This window comes from Struthio camelus, chromosome 3 (genome assembly GCF_040807025.1).
Source record: "Struthio camelus isolate bStrCam1 chromosome 3, bStrCam1.hap1, whole genome shotgun sequence".
NCBI lineage: Eukaryota > Metazoa > Chordata > Aves > Struthioniformes > Struthionidae > Struthio > Struthio camelus.
The window spans coordinates 148,172,621-148,188,242 of NC_090944.1; the positions used below are offsets into that span (position 1 = coordinate 148,172,621).

The window sequence follows — 15,622 nt, forward strand, 5'->3', positions numbered from 1 at the left end:
TTGGTCTTTGTAAGACACTGCTCTCATCTGCCTCCGCGTAGTTCCCAGCAAGGACCGGGGGCTGGTTATGGGTGCGTCTGTGTCGCCAGTGTTTTCCCTCAGCTACCGGCCTTGGCCGAGGCTCAAGGAGCCCCAGCACAACCCTGGCGCCGGGCTGTGGAGCAGTCTGGCTGGCCGTACACCTCCGTGGGCTTGTAGAGAGGATGGAGCCGAGCTCCTCCAGGAGGAGGACCGGGGCTGGATGATGGGCCCAAGTTGCAGAAGGGAAATTTGCAGTGGGACCTAGGGAAAATACTTGTCCCCTGGAGGTGGTGGAAACCCTGGGACAGTCCCAGAGGGGCTGTGGGATCTTCCCCTCTTGGAGATGCTCCACCCTTTACCAGACAAGCAACCTCATCCAGTTTGCCATGCTTTGAGCAGGGATGGACCAAACGTGTCCGGGAGCCCCTTCCCACCTCTGCTACCCCAAGAGGTTATGAAAATGCTGGAGAGTCACGTGAAAGTTTGTGCAGGGAGGGGGAAGAGGCTCATTTCTTGGTGTGTGCTAACCAGCTCTGAGTTGAACTTGGCCCTGGGATCGAGGGGCTAGCTGGTACAGTCCGGGTGCGAGCAGGCTTGCTGACTGCAGGCCAGAGTTACTGGAAGCGTCCATCCGACTCCAGGAGCTTGCGATGATGGTCTTACTGCGAACGGTAGCTGCCGAGGCTCCTTGAGCCAAGGGCTCTGGCCAAGATAAGCTGCCGCTGTGGCCAGCTGACGGGCCCCACTCCCCACCAGCCCTGGTCCTCCTTCACGCAGCGGGCTCGGCGGTGGGTTATTGCCCCCTACCCCCCCACACCCCTAAGCCCTTGCTGCTTCCATAGCCTTTGTGCAGATGGTCTGACCGCAGCCTAGGGCTGGTGGCACCGTGCATGCAGCGGGGGGAGCCCATGCAGGGTGGGGGTCTCGGGACATGCCTTGCCTCCCTGTTGCAGCTCTGCATCCCTCATCTTTGCTGCTCACCTCCTGGGCCTTCCCAGCATGCCCACAAGGCTTTTGAGATATATGCAGGCGCTGCTGCATGTGCCCTTCCCCAGCTTGCGGGTGTCGTCCCCCGTGCATTTAGGTGCATTCGATGTGCTTTTGCTCCATCTTTCCAGTCTGTCACGTTGCTGTGGACTTTCCTTCCTGCATCTCCTGCAGGATGGCTGTGTGTGTTGTGTGATCCTACAGCTGAGGCACCAAGAAGTGCGTTTCTGATTGCACATCCCCATGATATTTATTACCCCTTGAGCACCTCTTGCCCCAGAAATACTCCCAGCTGGTTCATCAACTGCTTGGTTGGGCATTTTCAGGTAGCTCATACCAGAGAGCCTGGCACTAGATTCCTCTAGCTGGACTAGTGCTGCAACATCTCACCTCATGCCTCACCAGGGATTAGCTATTTCTTGCTGGCCGTTGGTGCTCTGCCTTGGAGGCTGCCTGGGACTTTAGAGGGAGCTGTACAGCATCCGCCGACAGGCCAGCAGCGAGTGCCGTCGAGGCTCTGCCCTGGAAGAAGGCCACTGGCATGTCAGATGCAACCAGCAATCCCTGGTCCTCTGCGGTTGCAGCTGAAGAACAGAGGTGCCCAGGACCACTGGGCTGACAGTCTCACTCTGCTGGCCTTGTGCTTGCGGCTGTCTCTATTTCCTGGGAGCGGGGACAACGTGGCTGCAGAGCGCAAGTCATGTGAAAGGCGTCAGGATGTGGGGCTCAGCTCTACCCCAGCACATCTTGTGGACACAAGTGTCTATTTACCACATGGCCCAGATCCAGCGGCTACAGGGAGCCACCCCAGCAGGAAAGACATCGACACTAAGACAAACCCCCAGGCCCCAAGGGTGCAGAAAGATAGAGCAGGTGGGAGCATATATTTTTGCGAGTGATGTCATGAAAAAGCTCCGTATCCTTGGGGACAGCACAGATGTTGGCCAGACTAATTGGAAACAGTGGGCTGAGTAAATACAGGCCCAGCTAAATGGGGAGCAGGGAATCAGCACATCCCACTGAGGCCCCTGCAGGAGACAGGGAAGACTCAGACAGGAGGGGGGCTCCCACTGCTTCGGCCCAATTTGAAGTAATGACATCTTCAAAAACATCGGGGAAGGACAATAACCGGAGTGGCATCTTGCAGCACCCAGGGCCACAAAGAACAGCATGGCTGCATCAGAACACAGGTCTACCCAGTGGACCACCAAAATGTGTGGCCAAAAATTAACATTTAGGGAAAAGGCTAGGACTTGGCAAGCAGGTACACAGCATCCCAGCCGCCAACTATCTAAAGCGCGATAACCTCTGAACCAGGTGTTTCCGGTAGCCCTTGATGATTTCTCATGCCACAAGGTTATCCAAGCTGCCCTTAAGCCTGTGCATACTTAGGCACCACAGCACCCTGGGGCGACGTGTGCACAGATTGCTATGCAGCAGGGAGAAGCATCTCTTTCTTGTTTGCTTTGATTCCACCTGGTGCCCTGTGGCTCTTATGCAGCTGTCTCAGGGCCCTGCAGGTGCAATAATGGACCTTAACCACCCTGAACAGTTTCACCTGGGACCCACACCCTCTGCCCATGGCCCATGAGCTGCATTTAAGCTCAGGCCCAGGCACTCACTCTTGCTTTGAGCAACCTCATAGGTGGACTCATTCTCAGCCTTGTCTCTAGCTGCCTCCTGGATTGACCTTAGATCCACATTATAGCCTTATTCCTGTTCTTATCTTCTAACTTGGCTCCCTGGATGGACCCTGGACCTGGTTCACCACTTGCCATGTCTGGGCTTGTTGATGGACTATGTTGCCAGCACCTGACTCTGCCTGACCTGCTCAGGTACTGTGGGATTTTGCCCATTGGTGAGGGCATAGTCTGTGCTGGGTCCTCTTGTCCTCCCTTGAGGAGCAGCTCTGCTCATGCTGCTCTCGGGCAGCATGTGCAATGGTTGGAGGAGTTCTTCTGCTGATTAAAAAATAAAGTAAAGAAAGACCCAACCCACATTTGATATGTGCAGTAATGGCTCCAATCTAGATGTTGCTGCTTACCATCCAAAGAGATGTGGATGCTAGAAGGTGAGAATAGCTACCTGCATTCAGCAGCCATTTGAGAAGTAGCTGTAGTATCAGGATGGAGACCCATTTTGGGGTTAGTACAGCGTGTGCTGAAAAAGGGAGTGAGAAAGGGCTTTTGTGCATGTTACAGTGGCCTAGAAAAGAAGTGCTAAGGGAAGATGGAGGGCTATAAAATCTCAAGGGGCATGGGGTTGCTGAGAGACAGATGCTGTCCAGTCTTGCATTTGCGTAGAAGAGCTGGGGATTGCTTTCTCCTGCGTGCAGTGGACTGTAGGAGTGTGATGTCCATGTCAAGGGTCTGTTGCAGGCTGGGAGAAGCCAGTAAGGAGGACTAGGGAAGAGCTATCTATACCAAAGGCAAAAAAATGTGCAACTCCCGGCTTTGCTAGGGGCAGCCAGGGAAGCTAGAAGAGCCTCTGGGAAAGGACTAGGTGCATTGGGGTGTTGCACCCCAGTAGGGCATTAAGGTGCATGTTTCTTCCACCCCTGGCTTTGGGCTCGGTGCACTGGAGAAACACAGAGACTCTGCATTGTGCCTTGTGCTGTTGCTGCGAGGGGAGGAGCCTGGTGGCATGGGGACTGGGGCTGTGCCCCTTCTCCAAGGGGAGGCCATGTGGCCGGCTCATGGCTGGCTGCGGTCGTGCTGGGGGCAGCAGGGCCCCTGCTGCAGTAGAGCTGGTCTAGGCAGCAGCTTGTCTGGGGGGATCTTTGGAGGTAACCGAGGGAGAGGCTTTTATGGCACAGCGCCATGCTCTGTGCCCATGGCTGGGTAGACAGGGGGTTAGAAACGTGAGTTGTGTGAGGGGGTGCTATAAACCAGAGCCGCCTGAAAAATGAAGTGGGATTGTCGAGCGGCCAAAAATCTTGGCCACTGACAATCTAGGGTCTAAGCTGCTCTCACCTGCCACTGAGCGCTAGTGTGGCTAGGGCCACTGAAGACTTGTTCTGTGGGTGGTGGCCTGGGCGCAGGGCTTGCCTCTGACCTCTCCAGAGAGATTTGCTTCCCAAAAAAGCTCAGAGGCAGCTCAGCTGCTCTGGTCCCATTCAGCAGACAAGTGAGACAAGGGAAGCATCCCCAATACTAGGCTAGGGAAGAAGGTGATGGCAGCAAGAGAAGAACCAGCCCCAAGCGAGGCAGTTATTGCCTCCGCAGCCTCAAGAGGCAGAGGCTTCCCCTTGGGCTGCAAGCAAGGGCCTGGGGGAGGCACGCAGGCGGGACCCCCCAGTCCTGGCGTATGGAGTAGGCGCAGGCTCCTGCCAAGCAGGGGGCCCGGCCCAGCCCTGGCTGTCGGATCCCTGCGCCCGCTTCGCTCATCCTAGCGGGCGCCTCTGGCTGCGCCAAGGGGCTTGCTGACCCTTCCCAGCCTGGCGGGACACGGCAAGGCCCCGGCTCACCTGGGCTAGGTACAGCGGCTTTGCGCTCCGCTTGGAAGGAGAGCGGCCAGGGCATGTGATGGGAGGCATGTGAGTCCCCACAGCCCTGCTGGGAGCTATAAATGGCATGTGCGCTCACTGGAGGAGCATGGCTGGCAGGGAGCGGGCTGGGGGGCGGAGGTCTAGTTTTGCAGCGACTCCCTCGCTCTGTAGGAGGTTGGCCCTGGGGAGTGGGAGACAGCTGTGAAGGCTGGCGGCAAGTGTGCGCGTCCGCTGAGCGCCGGGGGCAGGCTGTGCAAGCTGGGAAACCCTTGGTGGGGTGCCCGGGAGGCAGAAATGAGCCTGTGGCAGGTCTAGCGCTGGCAGAGGTGAGCCCTTGCTCTGCCTCCTCGTTGCGGTCTGCAGGACAGGGTGCGGGAGAGCCCTTCTTTCACCAAAGGATGTGTTTCTATGTGCGTGCTCACAGCTTTGTTCTTGCCTCCGAACTGAGCGTTTGCTCTCGATGTGGGGCCGGTCCCCCCTGCACCCTTGCTGACCCATGTCTAGCCTGCCCTGCGCCCTGAAATCAGCCTGCTGGCATGAGCTGTCCCTCTAATGGAGGTCCTGGTTCACCCCTGCGCTGAGGATCTGGCTTGCAGCACCTACTAGAAATACTCCAAGCTGCAGGGGTGGTGGTGGTGGTGGAAGTGTCCCACTGAGGGCAGCACCAGTGCCACCCTCTCCGTCTCGACAGGGGCACGGACCGTCTGTCCCGGCTGAGGGTGGCTGCACGACAGGCGCCCTGCGCTCCCCTCCTGGGACCTGGAAGGTAGCTGCAGCCCGTCCTGTTAGACGTAGGGACCCTTTTCCTTTGACCACGCTTAGGTAAGGTGCGTTTTGGTAAGGCCTGCCTGGTCCTGGGCCCCGCAAACCTGCGTGCACCAAGGCGGCCCCACTCTCCGGGCCTCCCCGGGCAGAGGAAGGCCGGGGGGGGGGTGAGGGGCGGGGGTGGGCGGTGTGGCCCACCTCCAGACCAGGCAGCCGCTGGAGACGAGGTGAGCAATGTCTGCTGCCCGATGCGGGCTGGTGGGGTCGGAGGGGGCCCGCAGTTACAGCTGGTGGCCCTGGGCACGGCGGGGGGGGGGCTTGGAGGGGCTGGGGGGAGCGGAGCGGAGCGGTGTGATGTGCCCTGAGGGCAGCGGGGCTCGGGAGCGAGGCTGACGCTGAGGCCGGGGCCGGCAGCGTTGGCCATGTCGTGCGCCCCCTGCGAGGACGAGCGTGGCTGGAGGCGGGGGGGGAGCTTAGTCCGCCCCCCCCCCCCCCCCCAGCTGCCCGCCGGGCCGCGGCGGCGCCCGGGGCTCGCGCCCGCCCCGTCCATGCCGCGCGGCGCGGCGCCTTTAAGAGCCTCCCTGCGTGGTTCAATCTGGGGGTGACGTGAGCGCAGTCGGCGCGTATGCAAATCGGCCGCCAAGCGGGGGCCAATGGGCGCCGGCGCTCCGCGGCCGGCGGCCAATGGGACGGCGCCTCCCGGCGGGGCGCCGGCTCGCCCCATATAAGGAGCGCCTTCGCCATAAAAGGCAACATTGTATCGCTTTATATGGGGGCGGCGCGGCGCGGCGGGGGCGGCGGCGGCGGCGGCGGGGGAGCGGGGCCGTGAGCGCGGAGCGGGGCCGGCGGGGCCATGGCGGGGCCGGCCTGACCCGACCCGGCCCGGCCCGACGCGACCCGACCCGCGCTCGCCGGCGCGATGTTGCCGAGCCAGGCCGGGGCCGGGAACGGCGCCGCCGCCGCCGCCGCGCTGGCCCGCGGCTCGGCCTTGGGCCGGGCGCCGGTGCCGGTGCCGCGTGGGGCGAACGGCGGCGGGGCGGCGGCGGGGCCGCCCGGCGGCCGCCTGGAGCGGGAGGCGCTCTACAGCGGCAGCGAGGGCGACTCGGAGTCGGCCGAGGAGGAGGAGCTGGGCGGCGAGCGGCGCGGCGTGAAGCGCGGCCTGGCCGAGGCGGCGGCGGCGGCGGCCGGGCCGGCGGCGGGAGCGGCGGCGGCGGCGGCGGCGGCCGGCTACAGCGGCGGCGGCGGCGGGGCGGTGAGCGGCGCCAAGCCCGGCAAGAAGACGCGCGGCCGGGTGAAGATCAAGATGGAGTTCATCGACAACAAGCTGCGGCGCTACACCACCTTCAGCAAGAGGAAGACGGGCATCATGAAGAAGGTGCGGCCGCCGGGCCGGGCCGGGCCGGGCGGCGGGGCCGGGCCGGAAGCGGCGGCGGAGCCGGCGCTGGGGGCGCCGCGGGGCGGCGGGCGGGGCGGGGCGCGCGGCCGGCCGCGGGGGAGGCCCGTCCCCGGGCAGAGCCGGGCGGGCCGTTCCCCGACAGGGTGCAGGGCTGGGGCGCCGCGTCCGGCCGAGGGGCGGCGGGGCCGGTCCCTTACCGGGCCTTTCCGCCGCCCTGGGGCCGGCTCCGCGGCTGTCGGCTTCAGGTGCTGGCGGTGGTGCCTGGGAGGGGTGCGAGCCCGGAGTAGGAACTTAGTGGGGCTTTACGTGCAGTCGGATGCTGCTGGCTCATCTGCAACCCCCTTGGCGCTCAGAGCATCCCTCTGCACAGCTGTTGAGGGCTGCATGCCGGCCAGGCTGGCCTTCACCCAGCCTGGGAGAGCGGGCCTGCCTGTGGGGTGCCACCTGGGTGCAGCCTAGCTCAGCAGGATGCTGGATGAGGCCACCCTGTCCATGGTAGCGCTGTGCGCTAGCTCGCGTGAGACCTGTGGTGTGGCCACCTGGCTGGGGCACGGGTGAGGGGAAGAAGGTCGCTGAGACGCGTGCAGGTGGAATAGCATCCTTTCAGCCAGCCCAGCAGAGGTGAGAGCGGGGAGGCATCCAGATGTGTCTGGAGAGGCTGGCGGGATGTGCAGGACTGGGGCAGCCCAGCGCCCCTATGTCCTCCCGAGTCTCCTCCGGATGCTCTTTTGCTGTGATCTCTTGGCGGACGCGTCCCCTAAGGGCACGCTAAGGGAGACGGGAACCCAGCAGGGGATGCTTCGGTCTACAGGGCAGTCCTGGGCCAAAGCTCCTCTGGGGCGATGATCAGGGAGCTGGAGCTGGTGCGAGTGAAAGGGGGCTGTGGCAGGAGCATGGTGGCATGTCAGGGAGTCTTGTCCTGTTAGCATGCGTGTCCCTGCTGTTCGTGACTTCTGGTTCTTCCCTTGTGCTGCTGGCAGGCCTATGAGCTTTCCACGCTGACAGGCACCCAAGTCCTGCTGCTGGTGGCCAGCGAGACAGGCCACGTGTACACCTTTGCCACGCGGAAGCTGCAGCCCATGATCACCAGCGAGACGGGGAAAGCGCTGATCCAGACATGTCTCAACTCCCCGGACTCGCCCCCGCGCTCGGACCCCACCACCGACCAGCGCATGAGCGCCACGGGCTTTGAGGAGACTGACCTCACCTACCAGGTGTCTGAGTCGGACAGCAGTGGGGAGACCAAGGTAATGGCTGCGCACCCAGGAGCGTGGCTGAGCACCCTGGGGCGCTGCAGGCTGTGCTGTGGGCCTGTACTGGGGGCCCTGAACGCCTCCAGCCCTTGTTGGGTAGTGGATTGGGAGGCCAGGGATGAATCTCCCCCTTTGCCGTGACTCCAGCAAGTTATTGCCATGGCCTCCCAGGGCTGGCTTCTTGACTTGGCTGGCCGTGGCAGTGATTCGGGGAGGCAGAGGAGCGGGTTGGCCGGTGTCCCGGCCCTGGCTTTTGCAGCGGGGCTCCCCCCGGCCCAGCCCACCCCCTGGGCAGCTCCCAGCGCTGTTATCTCTCCCTGGGCGTCTCCATGCTCTTGCACTCATTGATAAAAATTTGATTCTGCCTCCATGGCCTTATAAGGCCTGGTTTCCCTCGCCAGAGTCCCTGGCAGGGCCCCTCACATTCCTTATAAGCTGCAGCTGTCTCTTGCTTTGGTGCTGTTTTGGAAGGGGGCAGGGAGGACATGGGGAATGGAAACATTTGGCTGGACAGACCGTTTCTGCTCCCTGCCTGGCGTCCCTGCAGGCGCCGGCTCTTGCCTGCCCGTGTTACTCGTGGCCCTTCGCCCCGGGTGCTGTGGAGGGCCTGCTGGCGGGTGCAGAGCCAGGCGACCGCTCTCTTCTGCTGGGGAAAGTACCTGTTGTGTCTTTGGACAGGGGTTTCGTGTGGCCTTGCATCCCTGGGTGCTGCTCCTATGGCCCCCTTGTCCCTGGTGCTTGGGTCTGTGGGTGCTCAAAGCCGGGAAGCCAGGGTGTTGGTGGCGCGAGGCTGGGATGGTGCTGTGAGCTGACGTTTGTGCTGCGGCTTCCGGGGTCTGCATGGAGCGCAGCTGGGGCGCTGTGAGCTGCTGCTGCAGATCTGCTGGACCTGTGCTCATGAGCTGGGTATCGGGCTTGTTGCAAAAGCACCCTGCCAGCTGGAGCTTTGGCCTGGCTGTCGGAGTCCTCTGGCTGGCTGTGCACGAGCCTCTATGTAGTTGCAGCAGCAGGCTTGCCGTGCAGTGGCCACTAAGCATGAAGCAAAGCTTTCAATGTCTCTGTGCTGTTGGTGGCGCTAAAGGCAGCGGGTGCAGCCCCGAGGCATGGCCCCGCGTGTTGTGTCTGGTGCTGCAGGGATGCTCAGATGTGTGTCTGCATCCTGTGGCAGCCCAGCAGCTCTGGTCATGGTGCTGCTAGGTGCTGGCAGCTGTGGTCTCTGCATGCCTGCTTCCCGGTACGTACGCAGTGCTGCGCTGAGCAAAGCCTTGTTGTTGCTGCTGAGCCCTAGGAAGCGCGAGCTGTTCCAGAGGTCCCTGCAGGTGGAGGAACTGCTGCAGTCCAGGTTGTTGTGGGCTGGAGAGCCCCACTCCAAGTGCTTGGCCTCTGCTGGAGCCCAGTTGGGTCCCTGGAAAGGTTTCCCACTGGTGGGAGCCCTACAGCAGTCCTGATCTGGTGCAACTCCCTTGGGTGCCTCTGATTTCCAGTTTGAGCTGTGCCAGCCCTTTCTAGTATGCGAAGGAGCCTGTTGCCACCAGTGATGTCTTCCTTGTGCAGCCCACGTTTGTCAGCATTTGGATCTATGGGCTTCTCCTGGATGAAAAGGCAAATGAGCCCTCTGTGCATCTTGTGATGAGACCGGTTGTCTGTGCCTGGCATAATCTGGAGGTGCAGGAAGGGCTGGGCGGGGAAGCTGACCTGTGCCTGGCATGGTTTGTCCACATGCTCTCTCTTAAAACTTCCCCTGGAAATACTGCCAGCTGACCCCAAAGGAAACGCGCTCTTGGGCCACAGTTACTCTGCGGAGGAGGTCTTATAGACACAGCTTCTCTCCACCTGCTTTCTGATACAGGCCCTGCTTGGTGCCCCACGGGCTCCATCCCTGGACTCGCAGGCTGTGATGCCTGCTGCAGCATATGTGGTTGCACCCTTTGGCCACAGCCAGCATTTGGTGTGGGATTGGAAGAGCCCTGTGGCTGCTATGGGGCCGGGAGTCTAGCTTGGTGCTCTGGTAGAGATAAGCCCTGTTGAGACAGACCAAGGAGCCCTGTAAGGGCAAAGGGAGCCTGTGGGTGGGTGGACCACGCTGGGTGGCTGGCTTTGCTGCTGAGGGGTGGGTGGTATGCGGGGCTGGGCTATAGGTGCCACATTTGACGAGGTGGCAGGGAATTTAGTGCCTGGATTGTTCGTGTGGCAGCTGGGGCTGGGGGACGCTGCGCTATCAAGACAGCAGCTATGCCCTGACAACAGTGCTGTTGTGCTCTGACCCACGTGGTCTTTTGAGGACCCCAAAGGAAACGGTACCACCAGTAATCCCTTCAATGCTGCTATGTGTGGGAGGGGATTTTTGGAGAGAGCTCAAGAGCTCGGGAGTGGAGTAAAAGCCCTGATCTGGTGACTTGTTTTGGGATGGCAGGGAGGGGGAACTTTCTGCCCCAGCTGCAATGCGAGGCCGGTGCGAGAGCCCAGGAGAGGTTCTCCCACGTACCACCAAGGCTGGTTCTCCTAATGATGCTGGCTGATGGGTTTGGGCCGTGCTGAGCAGCAGCGTCCCAGGCAGCCCCTGGGAGCCACGGTGCTGGAACAGGATTGCCTCACCCGTGGAGAGAGGAGCTGCCCAGGGCCCTGCTGCAGTCCAGGCTGGGCATTGAACTGGCCTGGGCCATGCTCTGTGGTCCCTTCCTGTTGAGCATTTGTGGTGCTGTGGGTCTGTGGGCCTGGTGTAGACATCCCCCCTCCCCGCCGTGCTGCACCCCTCTGCAATGTTTCCCCCAGGCCTTGTTCTGCAAACCGGAGCTGGCAGTGAGCTCTGGACCAGGGTGAGTGGATGTGCAGATGGATCAGCAAGGGGAGGGCCTTCAGGGCAGCTCTGCTGCCTCAAGCTTGTCCCTGGCCCCCTGGGTGATCCCAGCTGGGGGTGGCCCATGGCTGGGCTGCAGAGGCTTGGATCCTGGGCTGCCAGCTGGCCCTGTGCACATGGTCTGGGCTTTGCAGAGCACTGGGGGGAGCCAAGGTGCCCAGGGCTCCTAGGCGTCCCAGACTGGCTGTAGGGGAAGGCAATGGGGGTCTGGTCTCGTCGGCTCGCCCGCCTCCCTTTCTGTACTGGGAGCTGTCATTGCAGCCCAAGAGAAATGTAGCGGAGGTGAGAGGAACCTGGGTCTCACCTGGGGCACAGTGTGGGGTGGGCAGGATTGGAGCCTCCTGCTGTGGCGTCCCTCCCAAGCAGCTCTGCTTTCATGACCGTGCTGGGATTTGCCCTCGCGTCCACAGAGAGTCCTGGTGATCCCCTGAGTAGGGTGCCGTGGATCTTTTGGGATGCTTCTTCCATCTCCGAGAGAATGTAGTGTGGGGGGGATGCTGAGGGCCATGGCTGGTTGGGGACTCTGTCTCAGGGGTGCCCAGCTGCAGGGCTAGGTGTGGAGATGAAGGAGCCTGGCTTTTCCAACTGGAAACAGTGCCCACCCTGCCTGGGGCGGGGGGCTGGCTCTCCCCTGTCACCTGAGTGGGGAGGATGCCCACGGCCTCCATGCCCCCTGTAGGATGGCGGGAGCGTGTAGTTGAGCTCATGGAAAGTGCATCTGCCTAGCTCTGCGCTGTTATCACGTGCCTTTTCTAATTCGGACCATGAGGACTGTGGTGCCAAGGTGGAGGGGCTCAACTCTCCTCCTACCCTGAGCCCTGGGGCAGGGCTGGGTGCCCAGGATTGGCTCTCCCTGTCCAAAATGGGCTGCCTTCCCTTTTTTAGCTGTTCGTTGAGCTGTGAATTCCTCGTTCCTGGCAGCTTGACAAGCTGGGAACAAGGCGTAGCACGTGGGAGAGCTGGGCCCACCAGCCTGCAGCGGGAGGGGTGGGAGCACAGCGCCTTAACCCTTCCCAGGCATGCTGGCAGCCATGGCAGGGCATGGGGACAGCAGGTCCTTGTGGCACGTGCTCGCATGATAGCTTGTGGAACTGTCTTCACAATCCAGGAAGAGGAGCCATGGAGACCCTGAGTATCCGAAAGAGAATCTGGGGGAAGAAAGCATGTCAGCTGCAGCATGACTGTGTGGGGCAGCGGGGATCCCCTGCCTAGCCGTGCTGGGCTCACTCGGCTCCTGCGGATCCACGCCGTGTCCTGCTGCATGCTCTGTAACTGCAGAAACTGGGGCACTGGGTGCCCTGTATCCCCTGCCTTGGTCCCAGACCCAGGAGAACCCTGTTGTTCCTGGTGCCTGGCTTTCCTGGCGATGCTGTCCTCAGCCTGGCATAGAGCATTGGCGCTTCTTGCAGGAGCGCGGTGCATGCTGGCTGTAGCTGACGTGTGGGGTCCCTCAGAAGCGCTTGCGTCGTGCCTGTCTCCTGCTAGTGGTCCAGTGAATGGGTACTCGCTCCTGGCCACGCTCTCCCTTCTCCTTTGCTCTCGGAGCTTTGCAGAGGCGTTGCCCAGAGCCTGCTAAAGCAGTTGTCGGGGTTAGGTTTGGGCCTTGCTGGTGTCCCTGGTGCCTGAGGTTTGGGCTCAACCCCTCTCCATCACCTCTTTCCGTGTGCAGCTGACCACCACCTTTAAGAGCCAGTTCTCAGCTTGCTCTTAGCCGTCTGTTTCCTGTTGTAAGGGAAGTGATGTGTGCGTTCCTGACAGGAGACGAGGCATTTGCCTTTTGAGTTTGTCCCTGCAAGGACTGCTCTTGCGTTTTGGGCACCAAAAAGCAGCCATTCCCTTCTTACAGCCTAAGGGGGCTCCTGAGTCCCTGGAGAGGGGAAGGGTTGCTCTGTCCCCTGGTGTCTTGCAAAGAGGTGTCTCAGGGGACCTGTGCAGCCCTGGGCTTGCATCCAAGGTTGATGCTGAGCTCTCTCCAGCTCTATGCTCGATGCTATGTTATTGGGTGCGGTCTCCTCGTGTTTGCCCAACGGGCTCCTCTCTGCTCCATGTGCTTGCAGTGGGCTGTGGGTATGGTTTGGCGCAGAGTTGCAACCTACAGAATTTAGCTTGGCCATGGGGGCAGATGTTGATGGGACCCAGGGTCTGGGCTGCGCTCTCACCATCTTGTCTCATCCCCCAGGACACGCTGAAGCCAGCATTCACCGTCACCAACCTGCCAGGGACAACATCCACCATCCAGACGGCCCCCACCACCTCAACCTCCATGCAGGTCAGCAGCGGCCCCTCGTTTCCTATCACTAATTACCTGGCGCCAGTGTCTGCCAGCCTCAGCCCCAATGCTGTCACCAGTGCCAATGGAACAGTGCTGAAGACTACCGGAGCCAGTGCGGTGACATCTGGGGGCCTCATGCAGATACCTACCGGCTTCACCCTCATGTCAGGTCAGTGTCTGTCAGGGCTGAGGACTATATCCATCCGTCTCGGCACCTGGAGGGCATTGCTGCCCTCCCTGGGAGAGGAGACCAAGCGGCTGGTGGAGGCAGCGTGGCTGGTGCCGTAGGGTGAAGCTGGCTGGGCTCTGTTGCTCGAGCCCAGCCGAACCGGAGAAGGGACACGCAGTGACTCTTTCCCCCAGGGTGCCGTTAGCTGACCCTGTTGCTGGGAATGGCGCGGTGGCAGGGAGCTGAGCTGGGCAGCACCAAAGAGCCGGAGGAAGTGAAAAGAGCTGATCGTGATGAAGCCTTTCTTTCTCCCTCCTTTCGGCAGGTGCTTCCCTTTCTCCGGGGACCCCTACCATTCCTCTCACTCAGTTACAGCCGCACTCCCTGGCTCTTTCCAGTCAGCAGGGCCAGGCGGTCGCGGGTACAGCTGGACAGCTGCAGCAGGCACAGCAGACAGTCTTCCGCTTCCCCACCAGAGCTGGAGGGCAGATCGTGTCGCTGACAGGTCAGCACTCGCTTCCCCTCCCCTTGCTTGAGGTGGGGGGATGGAGGTGCCCCTGGGGGTCCCAGGCCCCGGCCAGAGAGCTGATCCCAGCAGAGGCAGGAGTACGGAGGAGGAAGAGTGCGTGGGGCCCTGGCTGTGGCCCTGGGGGAGAGGTGGGAAGGCAGGAGCAGCATCCTGGAGGATGCAGACTAAGGGGAGCAGCAGGTTGTCCATCTTCTGCCCCCAGGGTTTACCCCGGGCCTGATGAAAGCGGAGGAGACAAGTTTGCTGGTGGAGCTGCACTAAGGCTGAGCTGTGCTGCTGAGAGGAGTGACGGAGGGAGGCTGTGGGGGCTGAGAGCCCAATGAGTGTTGTTTGTGTGATGGCATTTGGCTCTGAACAGCTGCCCATGCTTTTGGACCTAGATTTGCAGTCAGTTGCTGAACCATAGCGCAGGGGATGGGTTATGAGAGACCCAGGATGGTGGAAGGAAAGGCGTCATCATGCTGTCTTGTGTGCATCGTCCCTTATAGGAATTCCTTGTTGCGCCGAGTCGAGGCTGCCCGGGTGTTGTGCTAGGGCTTGACGTGTTCCCAGCTGCGGTTTCAGACCAGGGCTAGGCTTTCCATTGTGGAGGAAGCTGCGATATGGGTACCATGAGACACCATTTCTCATGTCCTGCCTGTTTGTGCCCAAGACGATGAGTCTACTGGCCTGTGTACTTTCCTGGGGCTCTTACAGAAGCAGGTGGACAGCGTGGTCCTGCACAAGGCAGGCTGGGTTTCCCTTGTGATCTTCAGGAGCTGCGAGGATAACGAATGTGTGCCTCTGGTTTATTGCATGGGCAGATGCCCAGCCTGGGTGAGATGGCCTTGTTCCTGCTCTCTGGTGTCCCTTGCTCTTCTCTCTCTGCAGACAGAACCTGAGCCTGGTTGTGGAGGTAGTGGGGCGCTGCTGACCTGAGCATTTGGGTTCTCACGGTTTTTTGTGACGCTGTTATCCAGTCTTTGCTGGCTAACAACACAGTTCTGTTCTGCTTGGCAGAACATGGGGAGCACTGGGGGCCCATGCCAGGTCCTCTTCTCCTGATACGCCAGCGTCTTCTGTGCTGTGCCCTGGTGGATCCAGGAACAGCGAGGAGGTTCCACATGTCCCTGAACTGTGCCTGGGAGTTGGAGAAAAGTTGCTGTGGCTGTTCCTTTGCTTTCTGGAGCCTTGCAGGCCAGCGAGCTCCTCCTTGGCTGCCATGTACCAGCAAAGGGCAGGTTTTGGGGCAGGGCCTAGTTTCTGCCACATGCTGCCTTTGGCTGCCCTTCCCCAGTGCAGTGCAGAGCCAGGCTGCAGAGCTCTGCATGGCCTGAATGGGATTTGGGGGGGGGAGGGGCAGGGGAGGGGGGGTGTCTCTGCACCCCCCAGACAAGGCCCAGAGTGCCCACATTGGTCTGCGGGCTCAAGGGCTCCTTTCTTTTCCCAGGTGGTACTATGGCTCAGCAGGTCCCAGTCCAGGCAATCCAGGTGCACCAGGCACCGCAGCAGACGTCCCCCTCTAGTGACAGCAGCACTGACCTTACCCAGACCTCTTCCAGTGGAACAGGTAATCGCTACATTACGATAACCATGTTGTCTCTTCCTTCCTAGCCACTGCTGATAACAACCCCCACTGATAGACCTTGCATCTGCTCCCTGCCCAGGACTCTTATCTCAGTCCAATTCTATCTCAGCCTTTCTGACAGCTTCCTGGGAGTATTTATCCCCAAATTAATGCGTCTGGAAACGCTGTCTGCCTTTTCCTGTTGCCAGCCCCTGGGCCTGGCTATGTCACATCTAGGTAGATGTTGCTGTACATCTGCCTACCTGGTGAAGGTACCTTGCACCATCACCTCGCATGGGATCGTTGAGCCTCTCCAGATCTGTCACCTGCTCTTACTTTT

At 61.1% G+C, this 15,622-nt stretch overlaps 1 protein-coding gene across 2 annotated transcripts in view; it reads left to right on the forward strand.

Moving 5' to 3' along the window:
- The first annotated feature begins 6,164 nt into the window (after positions 1-6,164).
- The window catches only part of SRF (serum response factor), a 13,952-nt gene continuing 4,494 nt past the window's right edge, over positions 6,165-15,622 (forward strand). The window contains exons 1-5 of one of the 2 annotated variants that reach the window (XM_068940895.1): positions 6,165-6,635; positions 7,637-7,903; positions 12,946-13,207; positions 13,533-13,712; positions 15,166-15,285. In XM_068940895.1, coding sequence (XP_068796996.1) covers positions 6,180-6,635; positions 7,637-7,903; positions 12,946-13,207; positions 13,533-13,712; positions 15,166-15,285 — 1,285 coding nt within the window. In that variant the 5' untranslated portion in view covers positions 6,165-6,179. The remainder of the gene's footprint in view (positions 6,636-7,636; positions 7,904-12,945; positions 13,208-13,532; positions 13,713-15,165; positions 15,286-15,622) is intronic. The other variant, XM_068940896.1, reaches the window with a different exon arrangement.